Source organism: Pagrus pagrus, assembly GCF_965226575.1.
Source record: "Pagrus pagrus genome assembly, chromosome: 10".
NCBI lineage: Eukaryota > Metazoa > Chordata > Actinopteri > Spariformes > Sparidae > Pagrus > Pagrus pagrus.
The window spans coordinates 20169914-20191406 of record NC_140194.1 but is presented as its reverse complement, the minus strand read 5'-3'; the positions used below and the strand labels follow the sequence as shown (position 1 = coordinate 20191406).

General features: G+C 39.4%; 1 protein-coding gene across 2 annotated transcripts in view; it reads left to right on the top strand.

The window, feature by feature from the left end:
- Window positions 1–21493, top strand: part of LOC311263351 (copine-8-like) — an 82072-nt gene that overhangs the window by 37304 nt on the left and 23275 nt on the right. For both annotated transcript variants that reach the window (XM_084363341.1, XM_084363342.1), the window contains exons 7-16: window positions 2556–2619; window positions 4311–4414; window positions 6038–6142; window positions 7695–7736; window positions 8597–8672; window positions 11468–11524; window positions 13195–13256; window positions 13516–13562; window positions 16021–16202; window positions 20444–20571. In XM_084363341.1, coding sequence (XP_084219467.1) covers window positions 2556–2619; window positions 4311–4414; window positions 6038–6142; window positions 7695–7736; window positions 8597–8672; window positions 11468–11524; window positions 13195–13256; window positions 13516–13562; window positions 16021–16202; window positions 20444–20571 — 867 coding nt within the window. The remainder of the gene's footprint in view (window positions 1–2555; window positions 2620–4310; window positions 4415–6037; window positions 6143–7694; window positions 7737–8596; window positions 8673–11467; window positions 11525–13194; window positions 13257–13515; window positions 13563–16020; window positions 16203–20443; window positions 20572–21493) is intronic.

Below are 21493 nucleotides of genomic sequence, written 5' to 3'. Positions count from 1 at the left end.
TGACGATTGGCCTTGAATATGATCTATTCATTGAGGAAGGGACCGCCTGTACTGGGTCGGCCCAAATATCATTGCTTCATTAGACGTCATGTGGCTGTCACTTTTCTCAAACATTAGTGTTTATCCAGGAAGTGGGACAGTGGCGTATGCTGTTAAACTGGAAAAAACTGTAGCAATAGCAATACAATATACAAAGTCAGACAGGTTACCATTTAAAACTTGACAGGGTGTGCACACTGCCAAAATAACACACATGAAAACCAGACAAAAAAACAAAGTACCATAAAGATATCTCACAGATACAAATCCTGATCGAGATAAAGAATACAATTTAGAGTATTGTATAGTATTATATATAAATATATAAGATATCGATTATCAGCTCCAAAGAGAATTGCAGCCTAAAAACTCATTTTAGTGGAAACCGTGTACTGATGTTTTCAGCCTCGCTGTCCCTGCACTCTGCAGCCTCTCATCCACTCCTCCATCTTTCTAGTGACTCTTTTTCCTCTCTTTGCCTCTGTGACTCTATCCATCTCTCTTCTCCCCACTCTCTCTCTCTCTCTTTCTCTGCCAGTTTTCCATCTGCCCCCTTACTGAGCAATCTCTTTGCTCATACAGTGAATTAATTTCACAGTTCTTCCCTGTGCATCAAAGGGACAGCAGTGTGTCTCAGGTGATGGGGGGACGGGGGTTATCAAAGCCTCGCTTCAATTTGCCATCAGGTTGTCCACACGTGTTATCATGAGCTCTCTCCGTCATTACTGGACAGTACTTAGCCAAATGAAATTATGTCTCTTCTCTTCTCTTCTCTTCCTCGTCGTGAATCAGGCCCGGGGTCTGTGGCATTCATTTGGTCTATTTTTAGTGGTCAGTCTCCCTTGGCTTTATTGGCTGAACGTTACGCTTCGTCAGCTCGGGATGTAAACAAACATTGCTGCTGAAATGTCACTGGATGTGGTTACATTACTTTGATGTTCTTTTTTGAAGGTTTTCATTCAGCTTTAATTAATATCTATTTAGACAGTCAGGCAACAAATGTGAGAGAGACAGAGAGGAAGAGACGTTTGATTCTAGGTCTGCGGGCGTCTCAGCTGAGAGATTTTAACCACAGAATACTCTTATGCTCTGACTTCTACATCCCTTTTACACCTGTTATTAAAATTGGATCTGTATCCTGATACATTATCTGGATGTATCAAGTCTTGCCTTTGCGTTCGCAACTGGCATTTTTAATGTGTTCTTGTTCTCTTCATTGAGATCAGATCTCCGTCCGCCAGAGCAAAACCTGAGAAATTTAAAGTAGTGGCAGATCAGCGCCAGACTCCCTTAAAATATCACCAAGTTTTAGAAGTTGTCGAGTTACTGGAAACATTGTAAACTTTGTGAAACACCAACCAATGTGTGTGTTTCTAGCTTGCTTGCTTGCTTTCTAAATTTGAACATCAACCTAAATCATATGTCAGTCAAAAACAAATATCTGTATCAGTGTTGTGGATGGAAGTCAACAGGTTGTGCTGATTGCACTAACACCGATCTAAAGTCTCAATACACCACGATCCAGACTACCTCCAGATGTGGTCAGGCAGATCCTATCATATTCTAATCCTGATGTGTATTCATCTACGGAAATATGCGTTTTTCCTTAACTGGATAACATGTCCGAATATGGATTGTATTTTAAAACCAGGTGTAAATGAGGTCATAAATACTTCAGTTTGCCTGAAACTGTTATGTGTGGTGGATTAATGCTACATGAAGAAAAAGAAACAAGAAACAAAGGTGCTTTGTCACTATAGATCAAGAGATATACAGTCGTAAAGTGCACATAAATATACTGTATACGCAATTGAATGAAGGATACGACGTGCAGAATAAACAACTCTCCCCATGGAGTATGTATGTAAAGTAGAATCGACCTACTGAAACGCTAAATGGACTTCCAGTTCGCTCAAAGCGCTTTGCAACACTTGTCACATTCACAAATTGATGGCCGAGGCTGCCGACCTGCTCGCCAGGAGCAATTTGGCTTGCAGTATCTTGCTCAGGGATACTTCAACATGCAGCCGGGGGGAATTGAACCAGTGACCTTCCAATTACTGGACGATCCACTCTATCTCCTGAGCTACAGCTGCCCGTCCTTGTATGTATTATTTGCATTGAAGACGGCTCAGTTTTCTTCTCTTTGTAAGAAACAGAAAAGGTGTAGTTTGCATGAAGTATATATATCTATATACAGTATATATACTATATATCAGCACTCAGGGTTAGATTATGTAAACGTTTTTTGTTTTCAGAAGGCAAAGAAAAGACGACGATATAAGAAACTGATGGGGAAAAGTTGAAAAAGAGCTATAATACAATGTAGTTAATTAATTTCCTCTACATTACTCTGACCTTTCTTCAACCACTCAGACACATTGTCACGGTAACCCTGTGGTTTCAAACCATTGTCCTGCCTGTCACAAACTCATCGCTTGAGACTTCAGGCTGCTTGAATATAATCATATGAAATATGAAACTTCTTTTTTTGTCTTCCTCTTTTTTTTTTCTAGTGGGATCCCGGGGAAGAAATGTGGCACCATCATAGTGAGAGCAGAAGAGCTGGGCAACTGCAGGGTAAGAGTCTGTTTGGTCCGGCTGTTGATTCACTTGAAGTCTGACTTTCAGACCTTTCCAATCATTTCCTCAAATAAGCCCAAATTACTGTTTTTTATATCTTACAAAGTGAAAAGTGTGACCCATCTGGTACTCTACACAGTTTGAAATAAAACTGAATTACTGGGCGTTGTTTTTGACAATACAGAGATTTTACAGAGAATGTTATTAAAATGCTGTAGTTACTAAAAAGATTTATACAAACTCAAGTCACACAAGAATAGAGGTAAAACATAAATATATTGTCTTTGTACTGTTTTCAATTGAGTTTATGTCAAGAAGGATTAGCAAATAATCATGTTCTGTTTGAGTTCTGAGTCACAACGTCTTTGTATTTCACATTTGTGAAATTTAGCTCTGATACTGCATTGCTTTAAGAACGCACCAAAGGCATTATTTCTTAGACAGTAGCGTTGCTATAACACCAGAAATGTGACTTCAATTAGACAACTGAGTGTATTTTCTTAAAGTCTAAAAATACCAGCGAGCTGCTGCAGCAGCCAGAAGAAGCATCAAGCACGATCACACAATAGATTTGGTGCTTTATTTAACATGTTTTGTTCACCATTTAAGATTTGTAGTTACTTTTGTTTTTGGTTTCTGTTGACTCCACTTTTGTTCATGGTGCAAGTTGTCAACTAGCGTAGGAGGACTGGTTTTCATTTCAGACACGGTGGACTGTTTGACACTGTTGTCATGGCGTCTGCTGGACTTTGTGATGAGTCAGACTGTGACTGTGTGTTTGTATCCCTCTTTCTTTAGAAGGGAACAAAACATCAACTCAATCATTTTGGATTAAAAAGGAGCTTTTTCTGAATAAGTGCCTCACCGTTCTGGCCCTGTTTTATTGTTTATGTTCCCACCTGTTGTATGTCCTTTTACAGCCTCAGAAAACCTTTGTAAAAGAGTCAGAGACACCAATTTCTTTTCTGGCAATATACAATAAGCCAGAATGTGTCGCAGCCTTCAGAGAAGTTAAGACAAGTTTTCCTTTTTTGTCATTTTATCTGAGATGATAAATGAAAGAAGCTCATTTCCAGTCTGTGTGCTTTCGAAAGGCATCTAGAGAAGCAAAGCAAACAGCTCAATAAAGAACGAGAGCACAGGGAGATTCTTTGTACCAAAACACTTCCACTTTTTGGAAAACATACTCTTAATTTCTTACCAATAATTATGAATTAAAGATGATATAATGACAATAATATGCAAATCTTCAAGGGCGAAAAAAAGCCGGATTGTCTCGATTTAATCTTGTAGTCTCTGCTTTAGATCAGGTTGAAAATCTAATTTTGATATCAGCTCCCAAAAGTACTGATTCAGCTGCTGACAATGTGAACTTCTTTATCATTTTATCATTTTTGTTTACACAGAATGAATGTTGTGAGCTGTACATTTCAGTAATTTTAAGGAATCAGAAAGATTGATTTGACTTTTAAAATCAGAATTATTCTCCAAAATCCATCTGTAAATAGTGGAGAAACAGGGTGCATATACAGACAATAAACAGCAGTATTTGAGGTGTAAACTGTACTGTAGCTATAATTATTTATATTTATTATATATGTATTTATTATTTTATATATATTTATTTATATGTATTTAACTCTGAGGCTTTATAACATCTATATTTTGGTTACCTCCCTCCTTTTCAGGAGTCGGTGATGCTGCAGTTTTGTGGCAACAAGCTGGATAAGAAGGACTTCTTCGGAAAATCAGATCCTTTCCTCGTCTTTTACCGCAGTAACGAAGACGGATCGTAAGTTGACAAGCAGCTTCCCCGTGGCATTTGTGGACATCCATTTGCTGAATTAACAAAAGCATCAACCTCAGTTGTGCACACAACAACACACATACACAGCACATGAAGATAAATGTATATAGACACTGTGATTTTTTATGCTCCAAAAAGCTCCCATACAGAGGATATATGGTCTAAACTGCCTGTGTGAGGTTACGTAATTCTCGGTGCTGTATATGTGACTTATGTCGCCGAGCCGTTAACAGGAGACAGCAGCAGAAGGAGGGATGAGCAGAGATAATAGGACGGAGTTGACAAGAGGAAAATAAAGGGAGAAAGGATGGATAAGATGAAGTTAAGTGAAAACTGTGTGCGGAGGTCGCAGTTTCTTTTGCCCTGCAGATGCTTTTATTCAAGTCGACTTCAGCGTCTTAGTGAAGACACACATTCTCTCTTTGTGCAGCTGGGTATTTACTGATGCAGCCTAAATGTTCAGCCGCAGGGTATAACAGCAGCACGCCGCAGCTACAAAGAGCCAGACTAGGTGCCGCAGAAAACAGCATAGGAAGTGGTTATTTGAGCCAAAGATATTGCTTTATGAAATACTACACTCTGAATAACACTCCAGTTTTAACTTTTAACCCAAATGAATTTGTATTTTTTGTCTGCAGCAGCGTACATGTCTGTACTGCACATCACTTGTCCTGTGTTCTCCTTTGCAGTTATTTTACCTGCCAATTTTCCATAGAGCAGTTTTGAGTTAAGTGTGTGAACTAATCTCTCGTTAGCTACAGCTCTGAGAGGTTTATTTCCTCTGTTCAATAACTTCCTATCAAAAAGAATGAAACCTTAGGGCGGTGTAAACTGAACAGTAGAGGAAAATCCTGGCTAGTGATTTAGCAGTTAGCTCGGCAGCTACAGTGGTACACTAAAAAGCCTTGTGAGCAGTCACTATGTCACGGAGCGTCCTGCCACACACATTTCACATGGATGAGCAAATGGCATTTTATTGTGTAACAACAGCCACTATGTGGAAAGATTTTAATACATAATGTCAAATTCAACCTGCTTGAAGTAATATTAGGTTGCTTATTATTGCTCAGAAACAATGTTGGTCATCTTAAATGAATATCAAATATCACTTTACAAGCAAAGAAACATTCCTCTGAATTCTGCCTCTGAAAACTGTGAAAAACAAAATCTGCAGAGTTTGCTCTGTCTGCTTATTCGTCATCATGCATTATTGGTCCTGTTGTTGTCTCGACAATGCTCCATACTCATATAAAAACAGAATATGAGCTTCTCTCCCATGTGTGTTGGCATTTCTATTCATTCTTAAAGAAATTCACTTGCTTGCGATGAATAGTTGGGACGTAAGTCCGTAATTACGAACACAAAACAAAACTGTCTGGCTGCCAGAGTGTTACACCAACACTCTGTCGGCTGCAGAGACAAAGAGGAACATTTCTGATATTTCCCCAGAGAAGATTTTTCTTCCTTAACAACAAAGAAGTGTTAATGATCCATTTAAAAAACACTATGCCATTATTTCTGACTACAAAAAGGAATAACAGGTAGGGTGATTTCAGTTTGACTTGAAGGTAAAGTTGTCATCTGTTAACATCTTTGTATGTCTCTCAGGTACACCATCTGCCATAAAACAGAAGTGGTGAAGAATACTTTGGATCCAGTGTGGCAGGCTTTTAAAATTCCTGTCAGGGCGCTGTGCAACGGAGACTATGACAGGTACGGTAGAGACAGTCAGAACCGCACATAAACATTTCACTGACAGTGTTTACAGTTAGACTGATAGAATAAATGGAAAACAGAGCAAATTTGACATAAAAATACTTGACATAATTTGACATTTAACTTTATTTCACTGAGTCTCTAAGTGTGCAGTCAGTAAGATTTGGCTCATTAGTAATATCTCGTGGCAGCTTTGCTTGCAAATACCAAGCTTACCACCTGTTAGCTGACAGATAAAGTACTGCCGACCTGAGGCCACGTGTAACAATGTTTGAACTGCTCCATGAGTACAAGTACTGACACCTTTAACTAGAACAAACTGACTCAGGTGAGGCAGTTTTTATGACCCAGTGGAAAAAAAGCGAAAGTTGATTTTGCTTCTTCTCATCAGTTTTTCTATAAACTGGTAAAAACTACTGTGACGTGGTCGACGGCTACATTTAAACATGGCTTTTCCACACAAACACTGATGGCAGTGAGCTACCCTACAGGGTGCTGACATGACCATCTGGAGAAATTTGTGGTCAGTGTCTTGCCCAAGGACTCTTAGACATGTGGATAGGAGGAGGTAAGGATTGGACCACCAACTGTATGATTAGTGAATGACCAGCTCTGCCTCCTGAGCCACAGAGCCCCTGGGCACTATGGAAGTACCACCGTACTGTCCCTGCTATGTTTGAAATGACCGACAGTAATACCACAACAAGCTGCATCAACAGAAATCTTTCATCATGGATCAATTTAGCTTATATACCCAAAATTTATGTCTGTCAGTTGCCGAATTAGCCACGATTGACAATTTGGCTCTTGATATTGTGCCTAAAAAAACACAAAACCACATTATAAACATGTAAAAACGTGGTTGCCTTACATCAACGGTACGTTAATGTAGTTCTATATTGGCAATGCATCATAGGTTAAGGTCCGTTGAGATGTATTAATACGTTAAAAAAACAAATTTTCAAACAAACTAACTGATCGAGACAGCTTAAGACCAGCAACTACCATGTTCTGTGAGGTAAAATAACTGGTTTTATCAAGGAAGTCTGGTGGATTTGAAGAGAGTACAGATGGATATAACAGCGGTAAATCCGTCACTTTTGTCAAATTGTCTTTATAATATTGTGTCCGTTGTCATATAATACAGGGTGATGACAAACAAACAGTCAACAGGGCCGCCATTGCCAATAGTTGTGACATCCGTTCTGCACGTGATTGGTTGATGCTTTTATTCTTTGTGCAAAAGTTCAGAAAAAATAAACCCTGTTCCGGAAAAAAAAAAAAGGATTGCGGAGGCTCGTGCGTCTTAATTTGATTTTATTCTAATCTTTTTTTCAATTCTTCTCTTATTTCCCTGACTTGCAGCAGGGTGTACTGATAACAACCCTCAGAAAACTGCTTTTAACTCCCCTCGTCCACTTAGGACCACAACCTTCCACGGACCAGTTGCCAGCTTTTTAAGCAGAAAGACTGTAAATCATTGGTGCTAATTGGATTTTTAATGGGTTTTTCCTCTTCGCCCCCTCGCCCCTCCTCTCTTCCCCTACAGGAGCATTAAGGTGGAGGTGTACGACTGGGACAGAGATGGAGGGTGAGGGAACGCTTTTCGTCCGTACTGTAATGTGTGCGATGCATTGAATGTTATGATGCTCCGTCGATATATACAGTATTGTTTTGTTGGCCTCCTGCTGTGAAAGAAATCCCACATACATTTGCAACAAGACCCAGGGGCAGAGTAAACGTTATAATTAGCTATGATCTATATAATGTGGTTATATATTTATTTATTAATCCTACAGGCCATTCAAAGATAGAACGATACCATTTTCACTTGATGACACTGATATCATATGCTACTATGTGCAAAGTGGGGAAGGGCATTTGGGATTATAGTCACACTCCAAAACGTTTGTCGCCAGAGTAAACACTGCAGAGAAATAGCTCTATTTGACAACACTCCCTAATGCTTTAAATATACATTAACTATTAATGCTGCTTAAACGGTCTCTTGACTATGTTTATCCCCCGACTGACTCTATGAAGATATCGTCATAGAGTCAGTCGGGGGATAAAGATAGTGTTTATCTTCTGCAGTGAGTGAATTTCCAGCATTGAGGGCCACAGTTTGCTCCCTCATCGGTGATTTCACAGGCGGTTTCTGACATTTCAAGGGCATTTTGCCCTGAGCTCCCATGTCCAACTGCGCCTATTATCTCCGTGAAATTATGAAAATGGTGGCTACGCCCACGCCTCCAGCTACCACGGAGCTTGTTAGTGACACTCCTGATTTCTCCTGGGCTTTGCAGAAGACTTTACAGACAATGTGAATACGCTACAAAGAAATGAATCAAATCTGCTCCTCTCTTTTGTACTATCATTACGGGTGTCATCGCTTCACTGCTGCAAGTTTTTCAGTCGGAAAGAAATGTGACTGTGTGTTCATTTTTACAGCCACGACTTTATCGGCGAGTTCAGCACCAGCTACAGAGAAATGTCCAGAAGCCAGTCACAGTTCCACATCTATGAGGTGATATTCTTCACACACACACTTCTTCTTCCACTTGATCCGTATCCTCTAGTCCTTAGCCCTACCACAACCTGACCCTAATTCACATCTTTTTATATTCTAAAGTGAAGACCAGACAAAACATTACAGAGCAAACTTATTGCACAAAACAATGCTCTTGCCCCGTGCACATCTCTTTGCCCCGCATTTAATTCTACACAATCTTGGACACCATCGACGATAATCTGATGATTATCTCCCCCTCTGGGGGTGATCGCCAGTGTTTCAGGACTTCGGATATAGCCAACCAAGAGACTATCTCTTCTGTGCACTGGTCATTGCTTACAGTCAGATTAGTAACATGAAACATGAGAATAGAGTTGGAGTCTAGAACCAACTCTTTATCAATCTGCATACATAAAAACAACTGACAAAAAGCCAAATTGTTGTCAGATGCTAGCTGACGAGTTCTGAAATTGATTTCTGGTGAATATTATTTGAACTAACTCTAAAGTGCAAAAAGCCAACAGGATACAGTCAAGCTGTTGTTGTTAAAACCAATGATCTGTTAATCTTTGCAAATTTAGATTGGGATAGTCTAATGCTGCGTTCACATGCTCCTCAAATGGTCCCATCTCCTGAGTTGGGAAGTCGACTTTGGTGTGTTCACGGGGGTCATGTCGGAATGTGGGAGCGACGTGGACGCCAAAAAGAAGTTGTTTTGCATTTTATCTCTTAGAGTGTTTGAGCAACGTGTTGACAGCTGTTTATAGTATTTGAGTGACAAAGAAGAGCAAAGGATACAATGACTATACAATACATGACTTTAAGCGTCACATGAGGTCAACTCATCTACCAAAATCTTCTCTGTCTCGACTTAAGAATGGAGCTGTCATTGATAAAATTGTAAACCTAAAAAAATTGAATCGATCAGTTGTGGAGTTGGACGCACCTAGTTTATTGAGATCAACTTCTACAGATTTGTTCAGAGTTGTGGGACCTGAGCAACAGACCCAGCCTACAGTGCTAATGCTACCAGCACCAGTTTAATAAGGAGAGTTAAATTGAAGTGAATAACGTAGTTTATTGTAGTTATCAACAGAGGAAGACTTTAGTTAGCGCAAACTTATTTGGCCCAAGGAACACAAGTAAATCCCTGATTGGCCAGATACAAAATACATCCGACAGAAGAATGTGATTAAAGAAACTCTGAAGATGATGGAGTGAGAAGAAAAGTAGAAATTTCCCAATAGAGGAATAAAATGAGAAAGAAAATATCTTCTTTATTGAACCTCTACCAAAGATCCTTTTAGACAACTATAGATACTCAAACTATGTAGCTGCATCTGAATATTGATATTCTGCCAAGCAATTACTTTTTTTTTTTGTCATAATATATGATCACGTGTTATTGTGCAGATCTTAAAACCCATACCATTCAACAACTGGCTGAGCTCACAAAGGTCAGCGCAGCTTGAACTGCCCACACAGTGAAGTGCATACAAGTGGATAAACATTAGACAAAACATACAACAGAACAGAGGAACCACCAGCGAAAAAGTGTTTTCCACAGTAATATGAAGATGAATTTTCTTCCTTCCCTTGCCGTGATTCTCCAGTGCTCCTTGTGTTTGTTTGTCCTTGGACATGAATGAAAGCAACATAGACCTTGAGTAAGACTAAAATTGGATCTTTGCAATGGACTGATCCACGTCTTATAGAAATTCCCATGCTGATTCACTGTACCTTACCTTGATCGCTTCATTTGAAATGTAGACACATACATACTCAAAATGATGCTCCACTTGATTTTAAATGTATTTCAAACTAACTCAAGGTCAGCCGGTTTGATCCAGTTTGAGTGCTGTTTCTCTCCATTGGGAATGCTTCACCACCTCATATGTATTCAGCAGGTTTTTATTGATTTGGAGGGTGTCCATAAAATTTTTAAATGTAAAAAACCTCCCTCTCTGGTCTGTGTTTTCGATTCAAGTCATGACACATGGAGGAATACGTCAGCAGTTATACACTGAGTCCAGTGCTGTTAATCTAGCACCAGTTCCTTAAAATAGTGACTTCTGCTTCGTCTTCTAAGGCTAACTGACCGCTCCATTAACCTCCAAACTGCATGTAAGAAAAACATAAATCACAGAAGGTCAAAAGTCAGTAAAGGTGCTGATGAAGCAGAACCTGAATCACCTTCTGTAGAGGCAGGAAGAGCAGGGTGTGACGTAACATGTGATGCCTACGTTTTCTCTGCATTTTTCTATCGACAGACACCCCCAACCTCTCTTTGTTTTTCAGCAAAAATGCTGACCCTTACACATCTGAGGAACAGATCTTAGGCAAACACTGATGGAGCAGTCGTGTCCTCACCCAAAGTGTAAAAAGCCTCTGGGTGCATGTCGTGTTCAGTGAGGTCGGAGTGTAATTAGTTTGAAAATCTGTCAATCAAACCTAATAGGAACTTAAAATATCCGCTTGATCAGGAGTAGCATTATAAAAACTAAGAATATGAATTTAAATGCAGGACATGCAAATTACAGGGCGAGCAATTTCTGCAGTTTGAAGTGATTTCACTGAAGTCAGACTTCTTTGGAAGCAGTGACTAGTTATAATAATGGGAACAGGGAAACTAATTTCTGCATTAAACCGAATAATGGTGTATTCTCAAATTTTAAAAGCATTTTTTAATTTGTATTCTGCTGAATAGAGTCTCGGTCGATTGAAGAAGAAGAAGAAATGAGTCAGGATCTCTCATGTTGTTTCACCCACTGCTCACTGATCACAATAAATCACTCATGTTTTCTCCACAGGTACTAAATCCAAAGAAAAAAGGAAAGAAGAAGAAAAAGTACCTAAATTCAGGAACGGTGAGTCAACAATTTGTTCATCTGTAACTGAAGTTTTTTTCTGCGACACCAAAGCTGCACGTACACTGGAGACCCAGTGCTTAAATTCAAAGTTGCTGTTTAAAGTTTATTTGATTGATAGTGACAGTGGTGTCAGAACGACAGACACTGTCTAACATTAATATATCACATCTCTTTTGAACCTCCGATTTTTCCAGTTCTTTTGAACATATTGTCACAGAGATCAAAAAAGGCCGACAAAGGGGCAGGTTCACCAACAGAAAGCAAGCTTTAATGAAGAGCTGATAACCAAAGTCCAATAATCCAAAATGCAACAAACAAAAAGGCAGGCAACAAAAAAGCTGGCAATGTAAAGGCAAAAAAGGACAATCCAAAAAACCAAACAGTAATACACAAACAGAGGACAAACCACAAGCCCAGAACACAGCGAACACATGAGGACCAGGGAAACCAACCGAGAGTGAGGGGGAAAAACACAGGCTCATGGTTCCTTCAATTGCAAGTCGGTATTTCTGACTTTCAATGTAAAAGCGTTCCAGTGCATTCACTCAGAGAAACACTGACGCTCGCTGCAAACGGGAGGCAAGTCGAATGGGAAGTCTGTGAACTTCACAAGCAGCTACAGCAGCTGATTTAACAGTTGAGGGCACTTAAAGAAAAGACAGGACGAGTCGGACACAAACTGTCTAAGTTAACTTGAATTTCCGACTGGATGGCCGTTCCATTGCACTTTTCGTTCATGCTGAAAAAATGTTGTCGCCACACATAAGTCCAAACTGTCCAGTGCAGTTTAGAACTGAAAAATGTCAAATCTGGTAACAGCCCTGGGACCCAGACCTTCAAAAAGCCCCTTGCTCAACACGTGTGACCTGCTTTTTGATGACTGATTCCTAACTTGTGGTATCGTTTTGCATAGTTTAATTTATAATGTGCTCACACGGGGCATTTTCCTCGTAAAAAGTTGTGTTTCATCAAATAAAGATACAGTAATGGCATATAGAAAACCTAGGGCCAGCGATTTTCTGGTTAGTTTCTTGTTCTTTGTGCAAAATACAATCAAACCTCCATCTAAAGTGTGCTGTGATGATGGGAACTTGAAGGTAACGGATGCCCAACAGCAAGTTTGGGCTCTGAATAGGAGTCATTAGAATTGCGTCACACTAATTTAGCCTCCCAGACATGCAGGTGTATAATGAGTTTGTATCGTAAATGTAATTGAGTTTGTCATTAATTAAATGAACTTGAGAATGAGAAGCAAAACAAAGAACAAGGCACAGAACTTCATGTTGAAGAGAGATGGGACACCCTGACCACTGACCTCAGAAACATATGATCATCGAGAGGAGAGGAGCTGGAAATATTGACACATTATGTCTTTTATTTTAATTTATTTGTTTATTATCATAGCCCTGTATTCTTTTTTACTATATTTTAAATAGATTTTTTTGTTATTACATTATATTAACATTTTTTTAAATCAGCTTTTATGCGATTATCTTACTATATCTTTATCTTTATTGATTTGATTTGATTTGATTTGTTTGAAAGGTGTATAAGGTATATAAATAAAGATTGATTGATTGATTGATTGATTGATTGATTGATTGATTGATCTGAGAATCATTAACAGACTTCTTCTTGTCTAATTCTGACTCTTGCCTGCCTCTCAGGTCACCCTGCTGTCCTGCCTGGTGGACACCGAGCTCTCCTTCCTGGACTACATCCGAGGCGGGTAAGTTCACAACAAATGGCAGCAGCAGCATTACTTGCATCATTACGTCCACAGTCACTTGCAGTTGTGATGTAGTGTGGACTCTGCTGAGAGGATTACTGCACCGTGTGCATCTCTTAGCTCCAATATTAAGACAAACAGCTGCAGATAGCCCGCTGCTTAATTGCCCGCTGCTGCATGCTTTGAAACATGCTGTGGTATAATCTAGCCTGATTGATGATTCCACGTTTCTCCTGATGTGATTTATCTTCTCTTGTAGGACGCAGATTAATTTCACAGTGGCAATTGATTTCACAGCATCAAATGGTAAGTGTTTTAAAGCTTCGCTCTTATCAAACGAATCCCTTAAGTGTATCGGACAGATGAAACTTTGGTTGTTAGCACTCAGATCTCTATTTGATGTGAACTCTTACAAGTCAATTTTAATATACTCATCTAATGACACTTAAAAGAGGAAAGCAGTTTAACTTTAAACATCACTTTAAACATCTGAGCTCAGTTTGATGTTCTTTATTAACCACAATTTGTACAATTTGTTTCTCAGTGTAGACGGAAAGTCATCACACCCACATTTTCTAAAATCACATTTCCAATTCGCCATGTAGTCCGTGTTTATGAAGCCCCACAGGTAAACTGCTGTGCATTTTTCAATGACAACAGTGTAACGACAAAACAAACAAAAGGAGCAATTCTGCACAGAGGACTTTGTCACATATGAGTGATGCTCTCATTTCAGTTAATATATGTAATACAATTTTGGAGACATCATTATGTCACAGGAGAAATGACTGGCTTACTTCACCGCCATCAAATCAGTTTTCCACATTTCAGCATTTAGAGTGGCAGAAGTAATAGTGATGTTATGCATGTAATTCCATTACTTCTGGTTGTTGCTGGCAGTTGGGACCGAGCGGAAGTTGTTCTTTGAGCCCCAGTTGCTCATATTTGCAAAAACTTCTAATAGAAGTTGTGTCAGCATATAAAAACTGTCTCATTGCTTTTATAATACTCCACAAAGCACCCCATTAACATTTAAAGCATATTAAAAAATCCAGGCTGGTGATGTGTTTTCATTATAATAAAACAAAAACATGGAAGGACCGGAAACTGCTTTATTGTATTGTCTGTGTATCTGAAGCCTGAGATATCTCATCTCTGTGCCCCAGAGCTCCACTGTTGTTCAAAATAACATTAAAAACACATAAATGAGCCACACTGTTTCACTGGCTGACATGTTCCTTTATTATGCTAAAGATGGGAGCTGTAGTTCATTTTGATTCAGTCCAACATAAGACATCCTCCTGCTGGAAATCCTGAATGTGTGTTGATCCACAGACGAATCTGGTCCGTAACAAATGCACCGCATGTCTTCTTGTTTGGATAATGTTTGCTCAAACTAAGGTGCTCAGCTGTTTCAGGAAATTAATGTGACGTTTTTAAGAATGAAACTACATATTTCTGACCCATTAAGATCTGAGCGAAGCAGAACTAGCAGAATATAAGGGACTTGGGGCTGAACTAGGGGTGGGTGTTCTGACAATTTCAATTCTTGATTGATCTCGAAGGAGTTCACAATTAACTGTTTCAGCTGATCAAGGTATTTAATGTCCTCTTGCTTTTGTTTCCAACTTTCCAAACTGACTGGCCAATATAATTGTATAATATTGTATAAATCTAATTGTATATAACGCAATGTGAGCAGCGTGGGGTTGCTTTACTGCCATTAAAAAGTGACTTACGTTACAGCGTTACCAGAGAAAGGTACATTTGCATTACCAAAAATGAAACCCTTTCCAATTCTTGGTGCATGTTGCTGCTTGTATTGTCCGTCTTCCTCGTCCGACCAGCTCCATTAATCTTTTATATTTGATATCAACACACACAAATGAATGGGTACAGGGGAACATATAGCCTAATAACTCATACATGTAATTTATTTGCAATTCAGCTGCGATGAAAAGGGTTGAATTAGTCTTTGAAAGGAAACAGAATTGGAGGGTACTGACAGGCAGCTACAGCTCAGCCTTTTGACTGCTAACAATCAAACAGCAAACTCAGTTTTAGCAGCTGCCTCTTTGAAAACAAGAAAACACAGGCATCATGTTAATACATGTGATAATGAAATAGATGCTGCCCTCTCTGCTCTGACCATCTTGTTTTTTGTGGCAACAAAAGGAACAGGGACAGACGGTGAAACTCTAACAGTAACTTATTGCTTATTTGACAATGTAGTAAAATGAAAAATGAACGGCCGAGACTACAGGACATTTCAAAATTGAGAAAAAGAAAAGAGAAAAAGAAAATTTCAATCGTAGATAGTGACTGAATAGATTTTGAGACTATCGATGATTTTACTCTTGTTGTGGTCTTGACGATAGGAAAAATGAAGAGCAACACCAGCCTTTTCCTTTAATGTCACCATTGTGGTAACGGTGTTTGAATCTACTTCTTAGTAGGTCAGCAGACCACTGTAGCTCATCATTTTATCAGCACAGTGGCTAATGTTACCACTCTGTGCTGTAATATTGAGGTTCCTGACACTGCCCTCTGAGGTTTGAGGCAACCAGTGAGATTATTTCTGTCTCCAGTGCAGCTGTGCCTGAGGGAAATGTTTGTGTAACTAAAACTCTAGTCTGCGTTTTAACCCTCTTCCACCCACTCCCCTCCTTTTTATTTTAATATGACTCAGAGCCCAGGGGGAGCAGGCGTAATTACAGTTTGATGCTGATGTGTGTTTTACTGTGTTGAACCATTCGGGTCCCAGGCAACCCGTCCCAGCCCACCTCGCTCCATTACATGAGCCCATACCAGCTGAATGACTACGCCATGGCGCTGCGGGCCGTCGGAGAGATCATCCAGGACTACGACAGCGACAAGATGTTTCCTGCGCTGGGCTTTGGTGCCAAGCTTCCACCAGATGGACGGGTCTCACACGAGTTTGCCCTGGTGAGGAGACGACCTCTTTCTCCCGTCATGTTCACCATCAAACATCCACCTGTCTATAGTACATGTGCAGATCTTCCAATCATTTTTCCCTCCATTTATCCATTTGTGGGTACATATTGTATGAACACTGAGGAAGAAGACTGTAACTTTGTATGTGGCTTCTACCAGGTCACATTTGGAAGGAAACTACAGGATTGATTTACAGAAATCAAAAAGTTGAAGTCGGCACTGTTCATCCAGTGCTAACAATGCTAAAGTGTCCTGCGGTGTTAAATACAGCCATTCCAGCAGCTCTTTGAGGCTGTAAGTAGGCATTGGCTAGACTGTGAGCTAAATGATTATGTCAGCATGATTTTATGTGATGAATTAAAATGTTGCTTCTTCTAAAATGTGCTGAAAAGTACAAGTAAGGCTGATAGGACAACCTGGTCCCAAAGCAAGGTAGACCTGTCAGTGTCATGGTCGGCCGTGTCCAGTAAAGGCACCATAGATACTTGATTAGGAAAAGATCATGGTTTGACTTAAAATAAGTAGTTCCTTCAACAAATCAACATTGACTATTTTAATCCAGGTCTTTGCTGTGAGACTGCGTTAGATGATTGGTCACAAACTAAAGTATTCGACAAATTACAGTTTAGACCTGCTGATGGTGAAAAACGTCTTTGAGGAGAACCAAAGTCAAAAGAACACATTTGACATTTTACACAAATTTTGTGTCAATCCATCCATCGGATGTGGAAATATTTGATAATGGATAACTGAAAACTTCTGATCTGCTGTCAGAGAATCTCCAAACTAAATTATTCTCTAGAAATCATAGATGTTGGTACAAAATCAATCCAAACGTGGTTAAGATAGTAACTGTCCAGTAAAATCAGAGACAGAATATTTGGAGATAACGATTTACTTTGTAACATGAAGCAGTAGGGCTCATGTGAAATGTGGTGCTAATTTTGAGCAACATTATGATTAGGACTGGCAGTATGAAAGAATTTGGCTTGCTCTACCGCTGCTGTCGAATATGGCACAGAGAATAAATCTTCTAATGGCCTTCTCGCCAGCCGGAGGAGCTTGTCTGTCACAGTTAGAGCAAAGACTACTTTTATGTTTCTCAAGGCAAGATATAAACATAAAGTCATGCTATAACTATGTAAAAGAAAAACTTTGTAAAAGTAAACTAAAAACACATGCAGCAACCAGGCACTTTTATACACAGATGACCAATTACAGGCAGTCGTGTACACGTGGGTGGTGAGCGCTGCTGTCCAAAAACAGGAACAAATGCAGCCAACAAGCCTGTGCACACTGTGCTAATGGAAGCCAAATGAGCTAGTTGGTTTGTGTCTGTAAACAAGCCAACTTTAGTTTATATATATATATATATATATATATATATATATATATATATATATATATATATAATTTTTCAAATTCATGGATAAAGAATCTGTATTATCTGTGTTCTCCATTCAGCACCATCAGCATTCAGCCATACATCTTTCTTATTTTCCATCTTGCATCCTCCACCCACCCACCCATCCATCCGTCCACGCCTCTGTGCCAATGTCAATCGCTCCGGGGCTCCAGACATACTGACCACTCCTCAGCCACCCATAATCCTCTCCCTGGTCTGCTGCCACTTCCAGATGTTGCTCCAGAGGCGTTTACAGCCATTACAGCTGCTCAGCGTTGGGTAACAGCCTCCCCAGAGGCGCCAAACCTTGAGACAAGGCACATATGCATTAAGCTAACCATTAAGGATTTAAGTCAGTCAGCTCTTAAAGAGGAAGGCTGCAGCTGTGTAGCCGCAGCGGGAGGAAGCCACCACTGAATCCGACGATATTATGCAAGCACCATTTACAAAGCAAAGTAGTCTCAAGTGCACTGTTCATGCTCATGGGCAGCCAAGCAGAGTCAGTCAAGATGGTTTCATACTGAAATAATTAGAAAGCACAAAACATATGGCTCGCTTAAATAATGTATTGTTTGCTACTTCGTGAGTTTCTTTTGGATATCCGAAACTCAGTCAACCAGACAGCAGTTTTAATATTTTCAAAGGATGTGGCATCTGCAGAGATACAGAAAACACTGCAGCAACTTTTATAAAACTTCTGAAAACAAGAACTCACTTAGGAAGCCAGCAGATTATTATCACATTCTGTCTGTTGGAAGCACACTCTATCTCACTACACTGGGTTTTACCAGAATGCTTCTCCTGGTATCAATTCCTCATGCAGAGTTAAATATGTGAAATGTCTCGCCTCGGGATATTCTTTACCGAAGTGCTGCAACAGAAGAATTAAACTTTTAACATTTCCCTAAAATATTGTAATAATTCTAATGTGAGATTGGATTTTAAATCCTTAAGGGCTTATAACCCTCTAGTGCATTTTACACTGGGTAATAATTTTATATTATATTGGAGCAAAATTTATGTTTTGCCCTGAAGGTGGCCATTTTTGATGTCTCTTAGTGTGCATGTAATCCTGTTATTCTGTAATATGGAGCCAAAGCATGCGTCTTTTGAAACTAAAATGTAATTCCGTCCCAGACTTTTTCTCATTAAGGGATATAAAACCTACAAATATGTTACATTGGTTTTCTCCTTCAGGGGGGCACAGTTCTTATATATTTATTTTTAGCTTGCAGGTGTCACTGAATAAATCGAAGCAATGTGTTCAATTTCATTTAAACTCTGATGCATAGTGTTAAAATGTGCGGAGGTCTCAGGTGTACAACACTGACTTACTGGTGCAAAGTTATTCTAATTGCCCTTGAATATATTTATCACATTTTTCTAAATGTTAGCTGGCTGACATTAAATCAATGACGTAGCTGTTTAGTCAGTGTTGTAAAGCAGAAAAGTGGCTGAAGATGCATCAGACTAACAGCATCATCCTGAAAGACAACAACTAATATCTGATCTTTGTAAATGAGGTTGGCTTATTTTAGAGTTCTAGGAATTACATGAAAGCATAATCAAACTCACAGACAACAGAATCAGACTGACTGTCTTTTATTTTATCTTAGTGTACAAGAAGTACAAACTGTGTTTCCAGCTTGTAATAATAGCACAAAGTGAGATTACAGAGGACTAAAGGCTTTGTTTGTGTGCAGTCACCTGAGTTATGTTGCAGCAGCTGTGAAGAGACCTTTGATACAAGCCAACACATCCTCCATTTAAGATTTATACTTAAGTTAAAGTTCAACAATGATGGCCATCATCATTTAAATCACTTCTTTGAACCCCCTTTTGTAGACTTGCTTTCTTTCTTTCTTTCTTGTTTGTAATTTCCTCTTATGTGATGTCTTTTATTTTCTTATCATCACTTATTGCTTCTATTTGTTTATCATTAATTTATTTATGATCTCTTATTCTTTTTACTGCTCTTAATCTATATATCTGTTTTTACTTCCTCTGATAAGATGTTGTCTTCTTATCTTATTGTTGATTTTATTCTCTTATATATCTCTTTATGCATTGCTTTTCCTCTGTGATTTTAGCTGTTTGATTGCTTTTATTCCTTTTACTTGTGATTACTTACATTGACATTTTGTGTTTGACATTTTGTGTTTCGCCTTCTTGTTTTAACTCACTTTAGACAAGACTTCCTTGTGTTTGGCTTGACTGTTGAGTGTTTACTCTGTAATATTTCCTCCTGAGTTTCCTGCTTTTGCTTGTCAAAGCATTTTGCAAACTCTGTTTTTAATAGTGCTATATAGATAAAGTTTATTATTATCATGAACTCAAATCACATTATGGGATACCTAAAACGTCCTTCATACCTTTGTGCATAAGAAATATCTTAATTTCACAAACTGAATCTGCTAAATTGAAAACAAACTTGTTCTTCACTTATCAAAGAAAAAAATGAAAACTCTGTCTTGGTTATTTGACATGAATATATTTTATTACAGGACTGGTACCAGGACTCCACACATTAAATACAGTATAGTGTCAGCTTGTTCTCATTGGCCTTGTTCTCCCCAAGCTGCCATGAGAACAAGGACATAAAGAGAGCAGTTTATGGCTCCTCTTAGGTATCTTGTCATCTTCTCTAAACACAAATCTAATCCAAGTTTCTTACAAAGATATCTCAAGAAACTGAGACACCCCAGGGTCTTTGAAAGGTTGCAGTGCCCCCTTTGAGTGGCTCAACAGATGATTTAAGAGTGATTCTGCAATTTTACATTTACATTTAAGTAATTGTCTTCGGTTTTGTCTTCCTGTTTTTGTGCAGAACGGTAATCCACAGAACCCGTACTGCAGCGGGATCGAGGGGGTGATGGAGGCCTATTACCAGAGTCTCAAATCTGTGCGTCTCTACGGACCCACCCACTTCTCCCCTGTTATTAACCACGTGGCCAGGTAGGTCCACTATAATCACAGCCAGGGACGTGAAGCATGTAGGCGGACGCACACGCAAATGTCACAGAATACAATACCACCAATCTCCAGCTCTGCTGAAGAAATTCCAATAGGATCAATCGGCTTTTGTGAAATTTCAGCCATGTGTGTGGGCTGCTGTACAGCCATCTGAGGAGCAAAGGGAGGAGGTTAAAATAAATGTGCTAATAGCTTCGTCACCTAAGAGGAATCAATACCTGCTGTGGTGGTTTGGACACGTGCAACAACCACAAACAGCAGGGAACAAGTCTGCACCATGACTGCTGGGCTGCTTTACATTGCAGGAGAAGGCAACAAAGACATTAAAAAATCAAACAGAGAAACCTCATGCACAGAAGAAGAAACAGTGCTGTGAATAACAGTAAAAGTCACACCTGCAGCAAATCCTTTAGGCACAAGACTACAACTGGAATTAAAGGAAACATATAGGCCCTCAAGTGCAGTTACATTTTTATTAGAGCAACAACTTCTAAATGCAAAAAGCTGCTCTTGTACTGTTTTAAATATTTAATACAAATAATATACACTTCTGGTAGAGATACAACCAGAAACTGTCTGCTGCGCTTGTCCAAATACAGGGATAACCACTGATGAAAAGTAACGCGTCGTATTTTTCCGACCTACACCTGACTTCTCAAATATCTGTATCTTCTCTCGGGATCCTCAAGACCGACTGTAACAAGCACTTTTCCCACCTTTCATCATCAGCTTTCAAATCCCATCTCTCTCTCAAGTCTCTCTCTATCTCTCCCTCCGAGTGCCGCCCGCCCACTCGGCCTGAGAATAGCTGCATTGTTGAGCGCTCGCTTCTGTGGCGCGTCTGACTAAAACCCAGGAAGATGAGGCTAAAAAAAAAGAGAAGTGACACCGAGTCATGTCAGAT